The sequence below is a fragment of the Monoraphidium neglectum genome (genome assembly GCF_000611645.1).
Source record: "Monoraphidium neglectum strain SAG 48.87 unplaced genomic scaffold scaffold00002, whole genome shotgun sequence".
Lineage (NCBI taxonomy): Eukaryota > Viridiplantae > Chlorophyta > Chlorophyceae > Sphaeropleales > Selenastraceae > Monoraphidium > Monoraphidium neglectum.
Window position 1 is genome coordinate 43,901 of NW_014013623.1, and position 17,357 is coordinate 61,257.

Here is a 17,357-nt window from a genome sequence, read left to right on the forward strand (position 1 = left end):
AATGACGCCTGAAGCCCCCTCCGTGCCGCAGCCGCTGTCGGTGCCCCTCTTAGCACCTGCAAGCCCGTAGCTGCCGTCAGGTGCGGCAACCTCGCAAGTTGCGCCGCTGCCAGCCTGATCCTGCCCTGCCGCGGCAAGTCGTTCCCCGGTGATTTCGACATCGCTACCCTCGCCCTCGCAATCCCGCCACTGCCGCCGCCGCTGCTGCTGCTGCTGCTGCTGCTGCTGCCGCTGCTGCTCCTGAACGTGCTGCTCCTCCTCCGCATCCTGCAGATGCCGCTGCTGGCAGTCCCAGTCATCTTGTTGATCCTGCGGCTCCCACAGCCTGTTCTCCTCCAAGGCAGAACCACTGCTGCTGCGTTGTTGGCCCGGCCGCTCCTGCTGCCAGTGCTGCCAGTGCTGCTGCTGCCCTGCTGCTGCCGTCTGCTGGTGCTGCAGCTCGCTTGCCCCGCCAAGTGGCGACTCCATCCCTTCGGCTGTCTCCTGCTGCCACACCCAGTCATCGCCGCCCCCATCCTTCAGCCCCACCAAAGGCGCGGGCACACGCGCTCCTGTCAAGCAGTCGTCGAGGCCGCCGTCGCTCACGCCACCGTCGTCACTGCTGCGCACTGCACCGTCCATGCTGAATTGCAGCAGGGCAGCTGCAGAGAGCAGGGCAGCGCGTTCCGCAGCTGACGTGACCCCCGCCGCCTGCAAACACAAGTGTTGGATGTGGCACGTTTAGGCTCGCAAGCGCGCCCTGCACACAGACACAACACCCACACTTGCACACCGACCAATGCCATTAACAATAGCAGGTATTGGCGTGTATGGCAGACAACAACATAGGCCTGCTTGCACGCCCACTGCGGCCCACCAGCGCTGCCCACCGCCTGTGGGTCCCACCTGCAGGTCGCTGTCGCACATGGCAGCCATGTCCTCCAGCTGCCTTGTGCCCGCCTGCCTCAGCCGCCCTGCGAGGTGCTCCAGCTCCTCATGCCGCAACCTGGAAGGTTGACGAGGGCCGGCACCACGGTTGGGATGACGCAACACAGCTGCGGCAGCTGTGTGGAACGCCGTGGAGCCCTCACACAGTCGAGACACCAGCAGCAGGCAGGCCTACTCACCATCGCTCGAGAGCTGTCTCTCTGCCGCCCTCACACTGCTGGTGACCCCTTGGGCCGTCGCCGCCATGGACGCGGCCGCCGTCGCTGCCGCCGTCGCCTTCGTTGCAGCACGCAGCCACCCGCGCCGCGGCCCGCCCCTCTGCGCCCTGCTCCTCCTCAGCCTCCTGGTCCTCCCACATCTGCGTCTGCAGCGCGTCCAGCCACTCATCCCCTTCCAAGCCATCTGCAGGCGCATCGACGTCACCCAGGGAGTCTCGATCACTGCTTGCGCCGTCCTCTGCCGCGACAGCCGTGTGCGCAGGTGATGACGCCGGGGTGGGTGCCTTTCGTGTGCCGCTGGCTTCTGGCACTGCTGCGGCTGGGTTGAGCTGCTGCTGCTGCTGCTGCTGCTGCTGCTCGTCTGATGTCTGTTGCGGCCCACACCAGCGAGGCTGCAATGGCTTTGGCGCTTGCTGCTGCTGTCGCTGCTGCTGTGTGCCAATACCCAGCGCTCCCCAAGCACTGCTCTCCGCCACCATGCTGCCTTTGCCAGCACCACTGGCGTCTGCAATCGCCCCCAGCGCCACTCCGCCGCCGCCTTCACGTGCAGCTGCTGTGTCCAGGCAGGCATTGACATGCGCCTGCCTGCCGCGGGCAGTGCAGCTGATTCCCAACATGTCCAAGCCGCAAACAGGGCAGGGCGCTGCCTCTGCCTCTGACGCTGCAGCAGGCGGCGATGCTACCAGCGCTGCAGCCCTGTGACTACTCAGGTAGCGCTGCGCACCGCCTGGTGCGGCGATTGCCTCAGCGGTACCTGAATGGTACTGCGGCGCTGGCGAGGGTTGCCGCTGCTGACGCGGCGTGGCGGTGGTACCCGCAGGGCGAGCAGCACGGGGGGCACGTGAAGCGTCCGCCGGTGAGCTGGATCGCCATGCTGCGCTTTCTGGGGCTTTTTGCGGTGGTCCATTGACACATGCCGTCTTCTTTGTGGTTACATCTGCAGCGAGCCTGGTAGCTGTCAGGGCTTTCAAACGCTTGTTGGGCCTGCTCGGTGTGACGAAGTCGTCGTCAGAGTCACCTGCGAGCTGCTGCATGCGGATATAAGAAATTTTTGAGTAGAAAAAGGCGGTCTGAAGTCTACGGCATACACCATGAGGAGATCACCGCGATTCCAAGATCTGTGCCCCGCCCTGCCGTGCCGAAAGGCGTGAAAACAAGTAGCAGGTCAAGACATCTCATCGCTATGAGTCTACGGCACTGCAGTACTGTGGCTCATTGCCAGGGATGTCCGTCCCCCGGTATGCCACAACAGTCGATTGATGAAGATCAGCTGTAGAGCAGCTGGGTCACAGCAGTGTCTGTGTTCATAGCTAGAGTGCACAGTAGCTGTGAATTCTTCTTGTTCTCAGGCAAGTGTAGCAGCGACCTTTTTGCAACACCCACACCCCCACCCAGAAGGCGAGGGGTGCCAAGCAGTCTTTTGCAGTAGAGGGCCTGTCGGCGGGTAGCTTGGACCTGCTGCATGCAAGGCAGGGCCCAGGGTGCCCTTGGATGCAGGGTGCCTGTTGGGAGGCCTTTGGCCAGGCAGGTAGCAGGCTCAGGCTACCTGCTGGGCTCCTCTCCTGCCCATCTTCCATTAGCTGCTGTTGAGTAAATACGATTTATTATCACAATTGCGCACGGCGAGTGCTGTTGCTCTCCTCTGCTGATGTTTCGTTTGGGCGTTTGCAGTGGTGGCTGGAGTTTTGAACATTCACCCACTTGTGCATCTGATGTATATCTGTGCCTGGTGCCAATCCATGATGTCGTAAGCTCGTGATGTGTGCCGCGACTACAGTCGAGAATGCAGCTTAGCATAATGCCGGGACTGGTGGGCCGCATTAGGAAGCAAACATGTGAGACCATTACCATCTTGCTTGCATATAAGAGACAGGAAGTTGTATGATTGGTTATAGGTGAAAGTTTGGCAACACGTTCATCATGCATACTGCTGTGATGCGGAGGAGCTGCCTGCGTAGTAGCAGTGCAGCTGGCCGAGGCCACAGAGGCCGTGATGTAACACACATTGAACTGGATCTGGCACCCTCATGGATTTGAGCACCATAGTTTCCAAAGCTGAGACAGTCTTGCAAGAGCCAAGGCGTCCTCCTGCAACTGGCGGGGCGTTGCCATACCGTATCAATGACCCAAACCCCGATGGCGAGTGCCGCCCGCGCACATAATGGCGCTGGGCAGACACCTCCAGCCAGGTCGCAGGTCTGGTGCAGTGGCCATCGTCCAATCCAGAAGATCGCCAGTAGCATTCAATTCACTGTCATAGGGATGACGCCGACCCAAGTCGCGACGTGTGCGCGCCCCGTGCGCGTCTGCCCGCCGCGGCGAACCGAGACGTACACCGTCCCCGTCACAGGGTGCACATCAGCGGCACTCAGCTCGCCCCAGGTGAGCGCGCCGCCCGTGTCGGCCAGCGCGATGGGCGAGGACGAGCGCTGAAGGGTGGACATTGGAACGGACCCCGCCGCCCTGCCGTCGATGAAGGCAGCGCCCACCCCAGGGTACGCGTCCGCCATGTCGTCGGCCGTCTTCCCAGGCCCCGCATACGTAAACGCTAGGACCGCCGCGCCGTTAGAGGCGACTGCAACTGCCGGGAACGCGAGTCCAAGCGCGGCGCCCGGGTCGACCCAGCCGGCACGCAGGACGACGGCGCCCAGGGCAACGCGGGAGGCGCACGCAGCGGCCTTCATCGGCTGCGTCGGCTGCGCCGCCTTGCCCTCGGTTGCGGGGGGGAGGACTGCGGGCCGGACTGCGGCAGGGGACGTGCCATCCTTGACGCTCGCATAGAAGAAACTCGGATAGAAATTTGTCGCCCCGTAGAAGCCATAGCCGGCATTGACTGAGCCGCCCACGCCGCCATCTGCACATAGTAGGGTTCAGACGCGCGATTGCGCCCATGCAGGTGTATGAGGCGTTGCTTGCATGCAATGTTTGGAGCTGCCAGCTGTTTGTCAAGGTTTTAGATTGTCAAGCCGTGATATTTGCGGCGGGGGCCTACCACAATAAGGAGATACGATATGCATCCTGAGGCAGCAGACCGCATGCACTTCTAGAGACACGCAGGGCTATTGCATTGTCACGCGGCTGCTCTGCGCCCTCCATACCCATCCCATACTCACTGCGAGGACTGCAGCGGATGAGGCAAAAGCGCCAGCACTCGTCGTACTGATGGTTGCCCACCAGACCAAAAGTCGAGTCCCCTGTGCAGTAGGCACCATTGTACCTGGGTGGAAGATGCAGGGCAGAGGCAGGGCGCCATGGGATGCGGTCAATGACGCTCACACCCGGATGCTCTGCCGTCAGCGCCACGCTGGCCACCATCCACAATAGAGTTGAACAGCATCAGGTTGCTGGATTTGTCTTTAAAGTACTACTCAAAACCTGAGCTGCACTCACGTGGAGCCAAACATGTCATTCCCTGTCTCTGGGCCCCACTGATTACTGCCGGCGTCGCAGTAGTCATCAAAGTTGTAGACCTGTTGTTGAGATGAACGTCAAAGGGGTTTGCTCGATCAAGCGGGTTTGCTCAATCAAGCGTCAAGGCCTCATGGCTCGAACCTTCTTCACGTAATGATAATTGTAAGTCGTGATGGTGGTCCCGTGGACATCTGAAGCCCTCCACTGCATTGAGCACTCACAAGCGCAGCGCCTCACACACGCGCCATCAGCTTTCAACTGCAGGTGGCATGCGCATTTCAACCGCCAGACCCCCCCAGGCACTCACATAGTTGTACGTGCTCACGTCATTGTAGCCGCAGCTGTTCTCGCAGCCACAGTTGTTATTGCGCCCCCTGTACCTCCCAGAGCCCAAGGGACCGCCGCCGCCGCCGCCCCTGCCCCCTGCCGCAGCTGTCCCTTGCGGGAACCCCATGACCTGGAAGTTGGCGGCCGGCGACGTCTTGGCCGCCTCCTCCAGCCGCGAGGCGCGGTCCAGCACCACGGCGGCAGCGCGCATCGCGTCTTTGGGCGCCTTGGTCTTGATCGCAGACGCAGCCCTGTAGGCGTTGAGGGACCAGCTCCAGTTCTTTGCGAACTCGGACCCGTAGGTCAGCGAAAAGTCCTTTGACCAGTCAAACGTCGGCGCCATGCCGCTCTGGACAGCGCTTGAGCACTCCTCGGCCGGCACGGTGAACTTTGTCTCGTTGAAGTTTCCCTGGGCGGTCTCCCACTTGACTGACGGCTCAACCTCGGCCCAGATCACCCCAGGACGGGGGTTATAACGGCCGCTCTCTTCGGTGACATCGGCGCGGGTCGTCAGCATTATCTTATTCTTGGACATCACAGCCTTGTTTCGAGTGGGGAGACATTTATGGCAGAGACATGCGCGGGAGGCATCATCACATGCAGCAGCAACGGGGTAATTGTACTTGGCTGGCGCAAGATGGGTTCATGCAATCGTGAACACAATCGACGCTCGCGCTCATGACACGGCCTTTGACTGTCAGAGGCTGTCAGTGTTTCTGAGCGCATCTGTTGCGCACTGTGCAATTGTGTCCCCACTGCCCCGGCTCACCCCTCCGCTCCAAAAGCCTGGTGGCTTGTTCCCGCCTGCAGGGAGCTCGGCCGCATCCCCCGGCTGCCTCAGCACTGCGTCAGCCGTGATGGGTGCACTGCGACCCCATGGCACCGTGGTCGCCACGAGCGTGGGCGCGGGGACGCCGTTGACGTCGGCGGCATAGCCCCAAAGAGCTCCGGTGTTGGTCAGCGCCACAAGAGTGAAGTTGCTGCGCTTGGCGCCCGGACGAGGCAGGTTCTGCAGACGCATATGGTGGCAGGGGTAGGCGGAACGACGGGTTGGGTGAGCTCCACAGCAGGGGGTTCTGCTCAGGGGTGGCATAAGCGCTGCATGTGGCCGAATGTTGTAGTGCTGCGCAACACCAAATGGGCGAGGCTCGCCAGCAAACTCCGCGCTTCGCTCTCAGGGCCGCTTCCGGGCCCGGACTTAGGGAGCTCACATCAGTCACAAAGTAGGTCATGCCTTCCTGCACGTCAGCCGCCGACTGCGGCACCACCGGCTGCAGCTGCCGCACAGACGCCGCCCCGCCCAGCAGCTGAGCAGACGCAGCCACGTCTGCGGCGGTGTAGACGGCATAGTACATGGAGGGGGAACCCTGGGAATGGGGCAGGCATTACAATGTTAGTTTGTGGTGTTTATGCAGGAGTCACCGCTATCACTGAGTAAATGTCAGGCCTGTGTGCTGGGTTACATACGTGCAGATCACCCGAAAACCAGCAGCAGACAAGCACAGCAATCCAATAGACAGCCCTAAAGTCAGTCAAAATAGAAGCTGATGCGGCAGTGCTGCTTTCAACCTCGCGCACAGGCACAGCTCCAGGCGTAAGTGGACCCGGTCCCACCTGGTAAGCCTTGTACTTTGGCAGAGCAAGCACCGACGCGCCCGCCACGTCCGGGTTACTCGGGCAGTACGAAAAGTACGATACGAACAGCCCGTCCTTGTTGTACCCCAGCTGGGGGTAGTCGGCCAGGGCCTGCTCCTTAGGCGCCTTGCACTCCAGGGGCGTGTTCACGGCGTCGGCGATCAGACCAAACTGGTACCACGTGCCCGCCGCGCTGCCCGTCGCGGAAACCCCCACAAGGATGCGCCCGAACCCGCCGCACGACGCCGCGACGACGAAGCGGCCGGCGTGCTTGTCGTACAGCGCGGCGCCGTCGTGGGCCCCCTCGCAGCTGGGGGCCACGGCCGCGAAGAACTTTTGGAGGGAGACGGTGCGGACGACGGTCGACTTCATCCCAGTACCTCCGAGGTTGAACACCGTCATCACGCCGCCGGCCACCTGCACGACGTGCTGCTTGCCGACGGCCAGCCCCATCGTGCCCGCCGGGGGCGCGTCCAGCCCGCTGAACCCGCCGCGTGGGGTGAAGCAGCCGGGGCCAGCGGCGCACGCCGTGCTCTGACCGGCTGCGGCGCTGCTGGTGCGGTCGAGGCCGTCGCTGCTGCCGCCAGCACCGGCTGCGGTGGCAATCTTGGCTGCATGCGCGGCGGCAACCTCAGGCGGAATCACAGCAGCGCCGATCTGCTGCTGTAAGCTTCGGCGGCGCCGGCTGCGGCTGCGGCGGCGCCGGGCCACCTCCGGGAGTCGCGGCAGCTTCTCGGGTCCCTGCAGGTTTGCCAGCTCCACCGGCGCCTTCCAGTCACGCTGCAGCGCGGGCCGCGAGTCAGCGGCCTGCACAGGGTAGCCTGAGATCCGGCGGCTGGCGGCGCTGGGCGCAGGGTGCATGGGGGCCTTGTAGGGCGGCACGATAGTGAGGTTGACGATGGCAGCTGCGCAGGGTCAGCGGGTGTGATGGAGGGTCAGCTTCGTGACGTCACCTAAAAACTGGCGTTTGATTAGTCGTGTGATAAGATGGCCCAGCAACGGATGCGCATGAGGACTGAGCGCTAAATTCATCCGCCACGCGTCGGCGCAGCGGCCGTGACCGCTGCTGGTAGCCCAAACACGCCTCGACGCCACTTCCCCACTACATGCAGCGGACCGACTGATCTGATTTATTTGCTCTTCTATGAACTTTCGATCGCCGCCCCACGGCTCGCACGCACTGTAGAAGGGCGACCAGGCCGTGGCAGCTTTCTGCGGGGCTGCCGACGCTCCCTGGACCTGTAAGAACAGGCCAAATAACGCGTAACACCATAATAGAAGTGGTGTGTTCCGCAAACGCCGTGCGGTCAGGTGTGACGAGGCCATCGCAACAGCCAGAGTGTCCCAGACGCCTGTGTGTTTATTTTATAGTTCAAATTCGAGTATGAACCACGTTTCTACACCTTTAGCTACGTCTGCATGCGCTCGAACGATTTGTGCTGCTGCTGGACGGGTGAAACTGTTGCATGATCCCGACCCAGCCGCTACATGGTGCTGTTGCTGTGTTGCATGCCAGGTTTGCCTGCGACAGCCTTGCGGTGAGCCATGGGACACCAGCAGTGCACTCTCCTGTTGTGGCTGTGCCTGTACAACTTGGGTCGGGGTCACTTGTAGATCATGTGCTAACTAATGTATATCCGACTGCCCGATGCAAGGGAATGATGAACAGTGCCACCAGATGGTACTCATTGCACCTTGATATTCATCCTTCATACACTTATATGCATCGCGGCATGCATGTGCTGCACCCTGTACCTTGTGGTCAATACCTGCTTCCTACAGCATAGTGCAAGTCAACCCACGAGTGGCGTTCAAGGCCAGTATACTTCAAGTGCTTGACTTTGATTACAAAGGTGATATTTGGTATAGCAGCTCAGGGGCTGTCCAGGCGCCAGATGGCATACAACAGCTGGAGCTGGGCGAGTCGCTTGGCAGGTGATGGTACAGACACCCATCTGAGCGCAACAGGGCGCTTCCGTTGCGTATGATGAGGAATGTGTACAAAAATCGGAGTGCAGTGAATGCCCGGAATTTGGGGCCGTCTGCACCCTGACAGTTGAAAGGAACCAGGGCAACCGTCACAGGCCGCCGACATGAAAAGCCGCGGCAAAGCCAAGTCGCTCTCGCACCAGTCCAGCAGAAGGGAGTACCCAGTGTAGGGGGCATCGCGGTGAGAGGGCGGGTGCACACCCCGCAGCTCACGCGCTTGCAGTGAGTGAGTGTGACAGGAATCTCACAAGGTTTGGATGTTAAGGAGGGAGCGCGTGGGAGGAGTGCGCCTTGCTGACGGCGAGGGACAGTCGCCGAAGACGTGCGCGCGTGGTTGCAAGCCTCTCTGTGGGCTAGGGAAGTCGGCAGCGCGCGTGTGGCGACATGACAGGCCGGACCGCGACGCGCTCTTCAATGCCCACTCAGCAGTGGTGCCGCGCCAGCATGGCGTGCCGTTTCAGGCAACCTGCGGGCGTTTTCATGCGCCCGATAGCTTTACTCGGCCTGGGCAGGGGCCACAGGAGCCTCGTCGAGGGTCCAGTAGGAATTGTCGATCATATGGTCCATGCGCATGGTCTTGGCCTCAAGGTAACCCTGGGGATGAAGGGATGGCCAGGGCGTTTGCCAGGATGAAGCAAAATGGCGAGGCTTGCATGCGCAACACAGGCAGGCAGGCAGGCAGGTTGACAGGCAGGCTGGCAGGCAGGTGGGCAAGCTGGCAGCGGCTGAGGATGCCAAGGCACGCCCAAGGGTGCACTCGGTTCTGCGCCAGGGGCGGCCCTGGATCTGGCACCTTGTTGTGGTTGCCGGCCTGGATCTGGCAGGGCACGCGGCCGGTGACCTTGACGCCCAGGGCGGTCAGCACGTTGATCTTGCGGGGGTTGTTGGTCATCAGCCGCACGCTCTTGACGCCCAGCTCCGCCAGGATGTTGCGCACACTGGTGTACTCGCGGCTGTCGTCAGGCAGGCCGAGGGCGCGGTTGGCGTCGACGGTGTCGAGCCCCTGCTCCTGCAGCTTGTAGGCCGCAATCTTGTTGGCCAGGCCAATGCCGCGGCCCTCCTGCCAGAGGTAGATCACGATGCCGGGGGCGTTGGCGTGGATGTACTCCATCGACATCTGCAGCTGCTCGGCGCAGTCGCACTTGAGGGAGCCTAGAACCTCGGAGGTGAAGCACGCATCGTGCACGCGCAGGACAACCTGATTTGGGGATGGACCAGGCGGCAGGCGGGGGTCATGCTGAGGCCGGCCAGCCGTGAGGGGAGGGGAAAAGAAGCCGCAGGGCTTATCATCAGCCTCGTGGTTTGGCGCGAGCCACTAGCAGCGGAGGCGTCTGGCGTCTGGGAGCCTGTCAGTGCGGCACGCATGCAAGCGCAACCGGCACTAGCGCGAGGCCGGCATCGAAATGCTCACCTCCTCGCAGCCCTCCACTTTGCCGCAGATGATGGCAGTGGGCTCCGCGAACGTCTTGCCGCCATCGGTCTGGAGGGAGGGCGAGGCAAGGTGTGCATCAGAAGACATCGCGTACACGGCTGCGCCAACTACGCCGCGTGCGCATGTCACAGCGCAGACGTAAGGGCGCAGAGGGGGGGGGCTCACCGAGTGCTTGTAGCCGCGCAGGCGGAAGTTGCCATGACGCGTGGGCAGCATGGTCTCGGCAATGTGCACGGTGCGGACCTATGGGGGAAAGGGGTGAAATGGGGGTTGAGTGGGATGTCTGGCCGATCCCTGCGGGGTGCTCGGCCTGGAAGGAGCCCGGCGCATCCCGCAAATTCTCACCTTGTCCTCGTCAATGAGGCGAACCAGGCCGTCCTTTTGAGCCCCGGGCGCCGAGGGCGCGGCAGCGCTCACGCGCACCGACCGGGACCGGCCCGCGCAGCACGGGCACCCAGCGCCGTGCGCACGCACGCTCTTGTTAGTGGCCACGCGGCAGGAGGGCGTTTGGAGCTTGGTGAGCATCATGTTTGCGGGATTGGCAAGGGGCTGACGGACCGGTGTGTTGGATTGCCGCGCACAGTCTGTTGAGCACGGGGAGCACGGGACTGATGGACGCGGGAAGTGACGCACGGTAGCAGCGCAAATGTAGAAGCAGTGAATAAATGTTGCTGTAGTCGACGAACGAGTAAACCTTTCTCGGAGGAGAACGGCAGCGCGTGGGTCGAACACGTGCGTGGTACAGAGATGGCGCTGAGAGGCCTTTGGTGCATGCCCGCGGCGTAAAAATATTTGAAGTGACAACGATTGCAACTTTGCAACTGCGCTTGGGGTGGTGTGATGGGCGGGCAACCCCGCAGGATGAGGCGTTCTGCGCTAGCCGGGCTTGTGCTACCGGTGTGTTGCCCACACTGCAGCCCCAGCCCCTCCCGACTAGAAGAGGATCTGTTGAGGGGTGATCAAAAATCACCCCCCAAAGCTGAGCGCGTGTCGCCTTACATGCTAGTGCTGCGCCCCCATCCGCGCACAACTCGGGCCGCTCATCAACCCGAGGTGTCATTGGTCCTTGCCGTGAGACAGTCAGCTTTGCTTGAAATAACAACCAACCTACCAGGGGGCATTGAAGGCAGCAGCCATCATGAGGCACATTATTGAGAAATGCTAGATTCACACTGAGCATCAGCGACCTCGTGGGAACAACGGTCGCATGCGCACGGCACATCCTTGTGTCAAGAAAGGACACATCCGAGTGTCATCTTGTGGCTCTCCAGTTATGCCAGGGAGTAACCCTAAATGCGCGTTTCACACAGTCCCGGCTCGCTCATGCAGATGATTGTCTCCTCTTGCACGGCGCAACAAGCACAGCTGGCGTCCATTCTTGACAGTTTACGTTGCCCAGGCTTGGTCTGGTGCGATTGTACTGAAAGTTGTACGTATATGTTGCAAGATAGTTCAAGAGGCATGCATGTATGGGTGACATTGTTGGTATCATGATCGCAGAACACATCATTAATCGAGACGGTGCTCCTCACTTCGTCGCCAGCACAGCAACCGGATTTCCTACTACTGTAGGGGCAGGTCAATGTGGGCGTGATGGCCCCAGCAGCTTGCCGTAACACGGAGGACGAGATATGGCGGACGTTAAGCCCAGCCAGCAGCCAAACTCAACGCATTGGCATGCGTGACCAGGGCACGATACGGTAGTCCATGTCCTGCAACGAAATCTACATGAGGTCTTCACAACTGATGCAGATGTGCCTGTCATTAGCTCGAGCTTCCATATTTATTTCTTGGCATCCGTGCATGCGGTGCAATTGTATGCATACGATACGGTACAGCTGATCAGCTGATCTCAACGGCGCCTTTCGAAGTGATCAGCAGCACAATAATGTCTGAGAAACATATTTGATTGCCATGGCTTCAAACTCACCACCCATCTCGGCGGAGGCTGGCGCAGCAGCGGTGCACCTCCCCGCCTGGCTCAGGCCAGAGCGGTTCGAGGACCCAAAATTCAATCCCGAAGCCGTGGTCGCCGATATCAGACGACATGTGAGGAGACTGGGCTGGCGGGGAACTGGCGGACAGCCAGGCGGTGTCGACCGCTGCAGCTGCACACCTGCTAGGGATTCTAACTAGCATCGCGGCCCACACGCCGCACACAGGTGCCCCTCAACATCGCAAGGAATGAGTTGCAGGCATATCTAGTTCGCCTCAAGGAGCAGGTGCGCTGATTCGGCCGGCTTGGTTGCATGACGACTGTACTGAGAGTGGGACACGGGCTGCATCACCCCTGTGGTACGCAATCTGGCGGCCAAGCCGTAGTCCCAAGCATGACCAACAGGCCTCATGTGCATGGGAGCCGCAATAACAAGAGCAGTACTTGAGCTGCCGCAGGGGGCACCTGCGGAGTGCCTGAGCACACTGCCCCCCTTGCACGGACCCCATTCCACCCAAAAGCTTATCGAGGTCATCAACCAGGACTTTGGGGACTATGTTGGCCTGGCATCGCGCCTCAACAGCGTCGACGGCTCTGTAGTGCGCATGAAGCAGCCGTTGCTGGACATTAAGGTGAACAAGATTGTGCATGAATGGGGGGGTCACGTGGCGGAGGTTGAATGTGTCTGCGCGTGTGCCTGCGTGGTTGAGGCGTAGAGAGAGATCTATTAAGACTGTGTGTGTGCATGTTGTGTGTATTTAAGGTCGCTTATGGGTGCGTATTGTTTGTGTGTGTTTGTGTCTGAAAGGGTGTCAAGTAGAGAGAGAGAAAGTGTTTGTGTGTGTGTGTGTGTGTGTATGTGTGTGTGTGTGTGAGTGTTGGGGGGTTATTGCGTGGTGGCCAGGGTGGATGGCGGAAGGAGGAGCGAAAGTGTTTGTGTGTGTGTGTGTGTAAGTGTGTGTGTGTGTGTGAGTGTTGGGGGGTTAATGCGTGGTGGCCAGGGTGGATGGCGGAAGGAGGAGCAGGCTGCGCTGCTCGCAGCAGCGGTGCACAAGAATGTGCGACGAGCTGCGGCTGCAGAGCATCGGGCCTCTCGTTTCGCCTCTGCAGCACGCTGCCAGCAGCGCCGCCAGCAGCGCCGCCGAGGCCGCTGCCGCCACTTTCGAGTCACTTCGCTGCACTGTGAACGGGCGCGCCTCCGCACACCGCAGGCCAAGCTGGACGCTGTGCAGGTCGCACTCAAGGCGGAGTTGCTTGCACTTCAGCAGGTACGCGCGGCTGGGACGACCCGTAGCAGCCCCTCACAGCTGACTTCTTTTCGAGCGCGCCGACCTCTGGTTGGCGTGCAACGCATGGGCTGTCTTTGTGGCGCATGGCACGCAACCTGGCTCATGTCAGCAGGCGCAACGCATGCTCGCTCGCAGCAGCGCCTCTCACGCCGCCGCCCCCGCCAATGGGACACACAGGGCCTTGAGCGGCGGCAGGAGATGGCTGCGGCACGCGGCACGCTTGAGCTGATGCAGGAGGTGGCGCACGTGGCGTCGAAAGTGGAGAAGCTGCTCGCCGAGGTGCAGGCGGCTTCTTTGGAAGCTTCCGCCGCAGCGGGCGCGCCAGATGGCGGCAAGGGCGGCGGCGCAGCGGCGAGCGGCGGCGCGTCACCGGCCGCGGCGTCCCACGCGGCGACCGAGGACGCGGCAGGGGCAGAGGCGGCGTCGGGTGACCCGGACGCGCACGCGCGGCTGCTGGAGCGCGTGGCTGCGGAGGTCAGCCGGCTGAGCTTCCTGGCCAACAAGGGCAAGGTGGGCGCTGACGGGGCGAGGGGTGGGCGGGGGGTGAGAGCGCGCAAGGGGCGGGGGGGCTGGTATGCGTGGCTGTGGGTGCGGTCGAGCGGATGCTGCGTGCCCCCATGCGTGGGTGCGCATGCGTGGGTGCGTCAAATGCGCGCCGGCCTTTACGCCTCAGGCCTAGGAGGCCCTGTCGAGCCGCCCAGCAGCTCTGTCTCAAGCGTGCGCTGCCTTGAGCATGCACCATCTCAAGCTGAGACAGTGCATGAAGTCCCTTAGTAAAGCACCCACAGCTTGCCATGGCTCCGCCTGCCTCCGCTATCCCCAACAGCTCCCCTGCTGCTGCGCTGCCCCCTCCTGCCTCCCACGTGCACCCACCCACCCGCGTGCGCAGGAGCTCGCCTTCGTGTCGTCCGTAGAGCGCCGCATCCAGGTCGCGCGCCTGCAGCTCGGCGCCCACCTGTCCGCAGCACTGGCCGCGGCCCTGCAGCGGCGCGCGTGGCAGGCGGCGGCGCACTGCCTGCACGCGTACGTGGAGCTAGGGGATGTCCCCGCGGGCGAGGCGACGCTGCGCGCAGCGCTGGCGGCGCCGCTGGCCGCAGGCGCTGTGAAAGAGGTCAAGCAGCGGCTCGCGGCGGACCCGGGTGCGGGGCTCGGGCGCTGCCGGGACACAGTCTCGGCCCACCACGTCGTCTCTTGCAGCTGCTCGATCGACGCATCGGCTTTCGCCGTTGAAACCCCTGATCACTGCGCGCTCCCGGCGGTGGTGGCGGGCCTTGCGGAGCAAAGCGAGTCCCTCCGCCGTTCGCCGAGCCGCGATGCTGACAGCTCAATCAGCGCACTTGCTCCCCCGAAGCCCCCCAACCCTGGCCCCTCGTCCCCGCTTCCCGCAGGCGTCAAGTCTCAGGAGGTGTCCCTCGTCGCCCGCGCGGTGCTGTCTGGCCTGGACCAGCGCGCGGGCCCGCTGCTGGCGACGCTGCTGGCGCCGGCCAGCGGGCTCGGCGCATTTGACGTGCTGGGGGCGGTGGTGCTGCAGGAGGTCAGCCAGGCGCTGGCGGACGGGCTGCCCGGTGAGGCCTCAAATGCTGTGCATGCTGGGCCCTGTCTGCATTCTGTGGGCTGGCTAAGTGGCTGCTGGCCCTCGCATGCAACTCTATCCATGTATGTATGGTGTATACATGGCACAGTGCCCAGGTCCCTCAATGTCCACTCTCAACCCCACCAAACCGGCTCCAGAGCTCTGTCACCCCATCACCGCTTTCTTGACCGGCCCTCCTCCTTGCCACCAGGCGCCTTCTCCCCCGGCAACCCCGCATCCTTCCACTCAAACTTCCTGGCCAGCCAGTCGCTGCTGGCCTCCCTCGAGTCCCTTGCGCAGACGCGCGCCGCCGTCGAGCGGCTGCGCGCCGGCAACGCGCACGCCGCGTTCGCGAAGCGCTGGAATTTGGCCGCATACTATTCGCTGCAGCATCAAGACATAGCGGGCGCCTTCGAGGACGCGGCGCGCGGGGACAAACTGGAGCACGCGCCAGCTGGGAGCGGGAGCGGCGGCGGGGCGCCCCTGCCGCCAGGCTTTGCGCCGCTGCAGCTGGCCGTCGGCGCCGCGCTGTGGGAGGGGCTGCAGCGGTGCGTGTCGGAGGGGGTGTTCTTGGCACCCTTAGGGGACCGTTTTCTGCGTCTCGCCTGCCAGCTGGCGGCTCGCTACGCGTCCTGGGCCCGGGAAGCGGCAGCCGCGCGCCGAGAGGCAGCCGCTAGCCCGCCAGCTGCCGCGCCGCCGGCTGCAGCCGCTGATTCGCCTAGCGGGGCGCCTGGTGCGGCGGCCGCGGCGCCGGCGGCGCCGCAGAAGCACGGGCCGGAGGCGTGGGCAGGGCAGGTGCCTGCGGAGGAGCTCCTGGCGATATGCTGCGACGCCGCGACCGCCGCGCAGCTGTTGACGGGGCCGCTGCGGGACCAGCTGGGGCGGCTGCTGCCGGGGTTGGACGCAGAGGCGGCGGCGCGCGTTGACGCGGCATTGGCAGCGGCGGCGGCCAGAATTACGGATGCATCAGACCAGGTGCAGGGGTGGGGGTGGGGGGCGGCTCGGCGCCGCGGGCCGAGGCCGGTGCAGTGGCTGCGTCGTCCATCGAGGGGCGGGCAAGCGGGCGGCGCGGCTGCCAGTCAGGGCCGTGTCTCTCAAAATCTGTGTGTCGCATGACCGCCCTGCAAGCCCTCTGACTGTCTCGGCGTTGCTGATCCGCAAGAATTGTGATACAGGGTGCAGCTGATGTCGTCTGCAGCCCGAAACCGCTGCACCGGCCGCCGCTGGTCCGTCGCCCTCGCCCCAGGTGCTGTCTGTCGTCGCTGAGGAGGTGGCGGACCGCTGCGTGGCGGTTGTGCGGCAGCTCAAGGGCATAACCGCCACGTACAGGATGACGTCCAAGGGGCCGCCCACGCGCCACAGCCACTATGTTTCAGGTGGGCAGCAGGTCCCCTGGGTGGTGCAGCCAGCTGGCAAGCCCCTGGGCTTGCCAGCTGCGAGCGAGGCAGGGCTGTCAATCCGTCGGCGCCCACCTGCCGGCGATATGGTTGTTTGCCTCACGCATCCCGCCCTGCGCCACCAGCGCCCGCCTCACGGCCACCCGCCCACCTCACCGCCACCCGCCCGCCTCACCGCCATCTGCCAAATGCCCCAGGCGTCCTCGCGCCGCTGCGCCAGGCCCTCGACGCGCCCGGCGCGCCGCAGCGGCTGCCCCCCGGCGTGAAGCTCGCCCTCGCGGCCGCCGTGTTTGACTCGGTCAACCGCCGCTACGCGCAGCTGGCGGAGGAGCTGCTGGGTAGCGTCCGGAAGACCGAGTCGAGCCTCAAGCGCCTGAAGAAGGGCCGGGCCCCTGACGGCGGCGGCGGCGCGGATGCAGGCGGCGGCGCGGCGGAGATGAATGACAGCGACAAGATCTGCCTCCAGCTGTACCTGGACGCGCAGGAGCATGGGCGCCTTGCCACGCGGTTTGGGCTGCAGGCGGAGGCGGCGCCGAGCTTCTCGGCGCTGCTGGCCGCGGTGACGCCGCAGCAGCAGCCGGCGGGGGCGTTTGCGGGGCCGGGGTCGGGCGGGGGCGTCGGCGAGCAGGGGGCGCCAGCCGCGCCCGGGATGCTGCTACAGCCGCAGGTGCATGCTGGCCCTGGGGAGCTGCAGGCTGCGCGGCAGCCGGCGCCGCTGCTTGCTTATCAGGCGCCCTTGCAGCAGCCGCTGTACCAGCAGCAACCGCAGCAGCTGGCGCCGGGGCAGCCGCCCGGCCTGGGCGGCAACCAGCCATCTTATTAATCAAGCCGAGTTGACGGTGATGCGGGATCCCGGTATCACCTGTAAGCATGTCACGGTATTGTCTTTGAGGTGACCAGCGATGTGGCTTACGGCCAGGCTGGCGGTCTTGGGCAGCCTGTTCACAGGCCGGAGGGTCGCCAATCACCCAAGGGGCTTCACCTGCACTGCAAGGGCAGTGAGGACTGGATGCATTGATCAACGACAAGAGATGTGGATCACTTCGTGTACATGCGTGGATTTGCAGTCACTCGCTCAATCATGGGACGTCACCAGTGGTGACTCAGATCGCTCGTCTCTGTTTTTTTGGAATTCTGAATTGCTGCAAAGTGAAGCTGTACACGGCCCGCTTTCTTGCGCCTCGACGTCCGGCCCGTCCGCAATACAATATCTTGATTGCCGC

At 63.3% G+C, this 17,357-nt stretch overlaps 3 protein-coding genes across 3 annotated transcripts; 1 reads left to right on the top strand and 2 right to left on the bottom strand.

Annotated features, from left to right (window-relative positions):
• Nucleotides 1–3,388: 3,388 nt before the first annotated feature.
• On the bottom strand, nucleotides 3,389–8,684 carry MNEG_0035 (hypothetical protein; the record flags this gene model as incomplete). The annotated part of the gene is made up of 8 exons (XM_014051483.1): nucleotides 3,389–3,999; nucleotides 4,259–4,362; nucleotides 4,536–4,615; nucleotides 4,864–5,424; nucleotides 5,767–5,892; nucleotides 6,095–6,250; nucleotides 6,498–7,423; nucleotides 8,648–8,684. The coding sequence occupies 8 exons, from the start codon at nucleotides 8,682–8,684 to the stop codon at nucleotides 3,389–3,391; spliced, it is 2,601 nt and encodes an 866-aa protein (XP_013906937.1).
• A 318-nt stretch (nucleotides 8,685–9,002) lies between these two features.
• Nucleotides 9,003–10,467, bottom strand: MNEG_0036 (GTP cyclohydrolase II; the record flags this gene model as incomplete). The annotated part of the gene is made up of 5 exons (XM_014051484.1): nucleotides 9,003–9,101; nucleotides 9,301–9,705; nucleotides 9,919–9,987; nucleotides 10,105–10,182; nucleotides 10,285–10,467. 5 exons carry the CDS (start codon nucleotides 10,465–10,467, stop codon nucleotides 9,003–9,005), a joined length of 834 nt encoding a protein of 277 aa, XP_013906938.1.
• Nucleotides 10,468–12,480: 2,013 nt separating this feature from the next.
• On the top strand, nucleotides 12,481–16,957 carry MNEG_0037 (Conserved oligomeric Golgi complex subunit 2; the record flags this gene model as incomplete). Its single annotated transcript, XM_014051485.1, has 8 exons — nucleotides 12,481–12,507; nucleotides 13,087–13,143; nucleotides 13,342–13,674; nucleotides 14,054–14,303; nucleotides 14,553–14,729; nucleotides 14,949–15,712; nucleotides 15,984–16,113; nucleotides 16,332–16,957. The coding sequence occupies 8 exons, from the start codon at nucleotides 12,481–12,483 to the stop codon at nucleotides 16,955–16,957; spliced, it is 2,364 nt and encodes a 787-aa protein (XP_013906939.1).
• Between the last annotated feature and the right edge of the window lie 400 nt (nucleotides 16,958–17,357).